The 5,532-nt window shown below is 41.5% G+C and overlaps 1 protein-coding gene across 1 annotated transcript in view; it reads left to right on the forward strand.

Annotated features, from left to right (window-relative positions):
• The first annotated feature begins 1,344 nt into the window (after window positions 1–1,344).
• CCDC127 (coiled-coil domain containing 127) overlaps window positions 1,345–5,532 on the forward strand; it is a 9,312-nt gene continuing 5,124 nt past the window's right edge. Inside the window, exon 1 of the mRNA XM_077749447.1 lies at window positions 1,345–1,509. Coding sequence (XP_077605573.1) covers window positions 1,347–1,509 — 163 coding nt within the window. The 5' untranslated portion in view covers window positions 1,345–1,346. The remainder of the gene's footprint in view (window positions 1,510–5,532) is intronic.

Below are 5,532 nucleotides of genomic sequence, written 5' to 3' on the forward strand. Positions count from 1 at the left end.
GAGGGCGGGGGTGGGGCTGGGGTCGGAGTAAGTCGGGCCGCTAGGCGGTGTTCGGGGGTTCCTGGGAGAACGTTCCCGGGCGGGGTCAGGCGCGCGGTCAACGCTGTCGGGGCTCCGGCGGTGCAGAGGGCCGCTCTCGGGATTTAAGTGTCTTAATTAAGTCACCTGATTTCGCCTCAGGTTTACGAAGTGATGTTAATTTTCGTATGTTTATATAAGTTATTACGTGAAATCTTCTGTGGAACGAAGTGGCATGGGAAATCAATAGTTTTAATCGTTTAGTCGTTATCCGGCTTTTTGTTTTGTATTATTAGGATCTTTTGTGTGCAATACAGTTTCGAATTATTTTATTGAATAAGTTTACAATGATCCATTTCCATTCTATTGACTTTTAGGTTGTTTCCAAATCTTGCTACTACTAAATAAGGCCCTAAAGAGTATAATTGCCTATAACGCTTTATCTTTATTTAGGATTCGGTTGCTTTAATTGGGATTGTATGTTTCCTCAGGCCCTATGCCTCCCAAGTGGACTTTATTGGCTTGAAGGAAATGAACACTGTCCTTCCCAGTCCTTACTTTGAGAGTTTTGCAGTTTAGTACTTTCAGATAACTAATTTTTTGTTTTATAGTTACCACAAACTCCTTAACATAATTTTATGGCATTTCTTTATTGCCAATTAGAATTTTTTTATATTTAGATGTTAAGTATTTATGGAAAACCCCATTAAAATTTTTCAAAATTGAACTGGATTCCTTTTTTCTTATGTATGCCATGATTATTTCTTTGTAATCAGTGTGTGTTATTTGTGGCCATCAGAAATAAGCTGAAAGTCTCATTGCTCTATTTCGTGAAAATGCCCAACCTAGTGTAGATACTTAGTAAATTGGTACATATCGTATTAACATTAGACCCCAGCCTGGTTACTGAGATACAGCATGAACCCTAAGCAGAAGCAAGTGTAATTGTGGTGTTTGTCCAGAGGCATAGGAGCCTTCTTAGCACCATCCCCATTTCCCCAACACACTGCTGACTCGACCTCTCAGTGTCATTTACTATTTCCTGAAGCAGCCTTTCCTGAAGGAAGGTTTTCACACCTTCCTGTTCATATATCTTTGTATACAACCATACTTTAAAGCTTGTTTATATTGGAGATCTTACTTTTTCTGCTTCTATTTCACTTGTTTGAGACCTGTCTTTCTCCCCTACTATATCATGGTGAGTTGCTATTGTCTGAAGCCTTTTTTTTTTCTTCTTTTAATCCCATAAGACTCAGTGCTATGTAGCTCATAGGTAGAATTGAGCCAAGAGGATGATACAATTGTGCCAGATGTATTTTATTCCTTTCATGTGGTTAATGGTTTCATTATTTACTTCAAGGTATATCTCCATGAATAATTTAAATGACCCTCCAAATTGGAATATCCGGCCTAATTCCAGGGCTGATGGGGGTGATGGAAGCAGATGGAATTATGCCTTGTTGGTTCCAATGCTGGGATTGGCTGCTTTTCGTAAGTCATGGTTTTCCTAATATTTGCATTTTGGGGACTGAAAGTATGGAGCCCAAAGACTTTGGGCTTTAGACACTGACAGATGCCAGTGTACATTCTAGTGTTATCCATACAGTGAGTCCTAGGCAAATTACTTAACCCCCTGAGCCTTGGTTTCCCTATCCATTGAAGCTAGCTAATCATAATTACCTTAATGCGTTGTAAAGGCTAAATAAAACGATATTCAGAAGCATTTTGTGTGGGGTGAGTTTTAGTAACTAACTGTTAGCTCCCATTTCAGACTTCACTGCTTGGAGGGGGCTCTCCTGCTTCAGTTGTCCTCATAAGAACTGATGGGGAAAAATAAAACAAGCATAAAAAAACCCTTTTTCCTGGTCTTCTGTCTGATGTTTAGGGAATCAGCCTTTGGGAGACTTTGTCCATTAAACCTCTGCTCAGCTTTGGCCAGATTCTCTCTAGTTTGAATTGACATTGTACCACTTTGGGAAAATTACCAATTGCCAGATATAATTATTCTAGCCCTTAGCTTTTATTTTCCACTATAATGATACATTTCCTGATGTTCAGGAATTGATTTTATATTTTGTCATTTCCCATAGTTCTGGGTTGGCACTTAAGAATATGAGAAACTGAGGGGCACCTGCATGGCTCAGTTGGTTAAGCATCCGACATTGGCTCAGGTCATGATCTCATGATTCATTTGAGTTCGAGCCCTGTGATGGGCTCTGTGCTAACAGCTGAGAGCCTGGAGGCTGCTCTGAATTCTGTGTGTGTCTCTCTTTCTGCCTCTCCGTATTCTTGGTCTGTCTGTCCCTCTCTCAAAAAATAAATAAACATTAAAAAAAATTAAAAGAGAATATGAGAAACTGAATAATTGAATGGAAGAAAAGCACAAGCTGCCCTCTGTTAGCAGTGATACTTTATATGGAGTGTCTTTTTGTGTGCTTGGATTTCTCAGGTCGAAGGGCTTACCGTAGAGGAAGTAAAGGCTGAGGAGAGTAACATTTATCAATTGTTCATTTATCACCTGTAATGTAGACTATGCTAGAAGGCTAATTAACACCCATATTTGGCATTATAATGTCTACACATTATATAATAATGTGTTTCTGGAGAATCTTTATAAGAATGCCAAGTTGAAAGTTTTCTCTGATTCTGTTATCAAAGACAACCAAGAAGAAAAGATAATATTCACTGACCCTTGTCAAGGACAGAAAGCAGCATTTCAAAAGTCCAAGAAGGCAAGAACCTCAAAAGTAAAGGTTATGAAAAGCTATAAAAACTGGAGTCTGGAAAACAAAGGAACATGAGAGTCCCTCCAGGGCCTGTCCCAGCCTCAAAACTAATTAATTGTTGTTAGTCAGTGTAATGTTAAGCCTTCCAATTCACTCACCAAGTTCTTCACCCTAGCCACAGGCAACAGGTAGCGCTCCTAAGGGTTAGGAGTGCTTTTGCAAGATGGCAGGCTAGTGTGAGCTTCTAAGCGGCAATACCCTTAGGGCTAGGTTTTGTTCTGACTAGGCTCTGACCTAGAAGCTGGCACTGTGCACAACACTGAATCATAAAAAATCACCTGCTCCCGTCAGCCTCCTTGGGAGTCAATGTGTAGTTTTTTAAGAAAATGCCAAAATGTTTTCCCGAGTAGCTGTACAATTTTGCATTCTCATCAGCAGTGTATAAGTGATCCAGTTTCTTGGCATCCTCACCAACATTTGGGGAGGTCACTGTTGTTTTATTTTATTCCCATTGTGGCTTTAGTTTACATTTCCCTAATAGCTGATAATGTTGCCTCTTCCACGAAGTGTCTGTTCCTGTCTTCCAGTGATTTTCTAGTTGTGTTGTGTTTTCGTTTTGAATTTTGAGAGTTTTTACTATATTATAGATTCTCGTATTTTGCTGGATATCTGGTTTGCCAGCATGTTCTTCCACTCTGTAACTTGTCTTTTCGTTCTCTTAATGGAGGCTTTCACAGAGAGAAAGTTTTAATTTTGATGGAGTCCCCATCTCACTTTTTCCTTCATGGGTCATGCTCTTCTTCCTGAGAGCTCTTCACCTAGCCCTAGATCCTGAAGATTCTTGTTTCTTGATAGTTTAGTCTTAACATTTTACACAGAAGTCCACGATCCATTTTGAGTTCATTTTTTTTCTGAGTATAATGTATGAGACTTAACGTTTTCTTTCTTCCTTTCCAATCTGTCTTTTATTGCCTTTTCCTCTTTTTGCTTTCTTTTTTTAATATATATGTATATTTTTATTTCTAGGAGAGAGAGAGAGAGAGACAGCGTGAGCAGGGGAGGGTCAGAGAGAGAGGGAGACAGAGACTCTGAAACAGGCTCCAGGCTGTGAGCTGGCAGTCAGCACAGAGCCCGACGCGGGGCCCGAACCCATGAACCGCGAGATCATGACCTAAGCGAAAGTCGGACGCTTAACCGACTAAGCCACCCAGGCGCCCCATCTCTTTTTGCTTTCTTGCACTGCTGACATTTACAGGTCTCCCTTGAGAAGTTCCTATCTTAGAGGAAAAACCTTTAGTCTGTACAGTTAAGTGCAACGTTAGCCGTAGCTTTTTGTAGGTGCTCCTTATCAAGGTGAAGAAGGTCCTCTCTGGTTTTATTTTTCTTTCTGTATTTTTATCATGAGTGGGTGTTCAGTTTTGTCAAATGTTTTTCTGTATCAATTGATAGGATCGTGTGATTTTTTTTCTTCTTGAGACTACGCATATGTTGGATTACACTGATTGGTTTTTGAATATTGAACCAGTCTTACATTTTTGGAATAATCTCCACTTGGTCATGCCACGTAATCCTTCCTACATATTGTAGAATTATATTTGCTAGTATTTTATGTCTTTGTTCATACGCAATTTATTATTTCAGCCATTTGGCAGGGTTCTCACATCTCCAGATTTTGGCGTCATGTTTTTTACTTCATTTATTGTGTTTTTCAGTTTTAAATTTTTCACATCTTCTATTTCTTTGCTTAGGATGTATATTACCGTGTCTGCTTTAAACTCTTTGTCAAGTAATCCTAACATCTCTGTCATCTTGGTATTGGCATCTACTGAGAACTCTTTAAATTCAATTTGAGATATTTCTGATTTTTGGTATGGAGAGTGATTTTCTTTACTTTTTTTTAAACTGCTCAGTGGGGAAGAGGATGCTATTCTTCTTCTTCTTTTTTTTTTAATGTTTATTTTGAGAGAAAGAGAAAGAGAGCGAGGGAGGGAGAGAATTCCAAGCAGCCTCCGCACTTTTAAGCACAGAACCTGACCCGAGGCTCAGTCTCACAAACCATGAGATCGTGACTTAAGCCGAACTCAAGAGTCGGACACTTAACAGACTGAGCCACCCAAGCGCCCCTGAAGAGTGATTTTCAATTGAAGCCTGTGCATTTTGGGTATTATTAGACTGACCCTTTATTTGGACATTTTGTGGCTGGCTTCTTGGACAGGGCTCTGGCAGGGGCGGTGCTGTCACCTCACTCTGGCATGCATGCAGGTCCAGGCTTTCCATGCAGCTGCTGGTCCACAGACTCATTACCGCTGGGCAGGAAGCGCAGCTCCCCCAGGTCTCCACTGGTGCTCCCTGGCTGGGAAAGGTGGGGGGGGGGTCTTCTTACCCTCCTCCTCCCCCCCCACTCTCTGGGCATATAGCGCCTCTGACATCATCGCCCAGAGCCAGAGGGGCACCCGTCAGCCTTCACTCAAGCCGGTGAGGTGGGGATGGAGCCATAGTGAGTGTGCTGTTCGGTGGGAGCAGAGTGGTTATTGGCCAAGTTCTCTATCTTGCGAGGCCACCTTCCTAGTCCTTTCACCAGAGGGAGCAAACTCTTGCTATGGCTTTTTAAAAGAAAGTCTTCACCATTGGCATTTCGTTTCTGAGTCTGGGATGTGTGAGGCAAATGAAACTCCAGTGGACTCACCATCACGGTGCCCCTTAGGCGCCAAGGTCCCTGGCCAGTCTGCCTGCAGTTCTTCACCTTCCAGAGTCCTCTTATGTTTGTTGTAGTACAACGGCCAGGGTT

This window comes from Crocuta crocuta, unplaced genomic scaffold (genome assembly GCF_008692635.1).
Source record: "Crocuta crocuta isolate KB4526 unplaced genomic scaffold, BGI_CrCroc_1.0 scaffold89, whole genome shotgun sequence".
Lineage (NCBI taxonomy): Eukaryota > Metazoa > Chordata > Mammalia > Carnivora > Hyaenidae > Crocuta > Crocuta crocuta.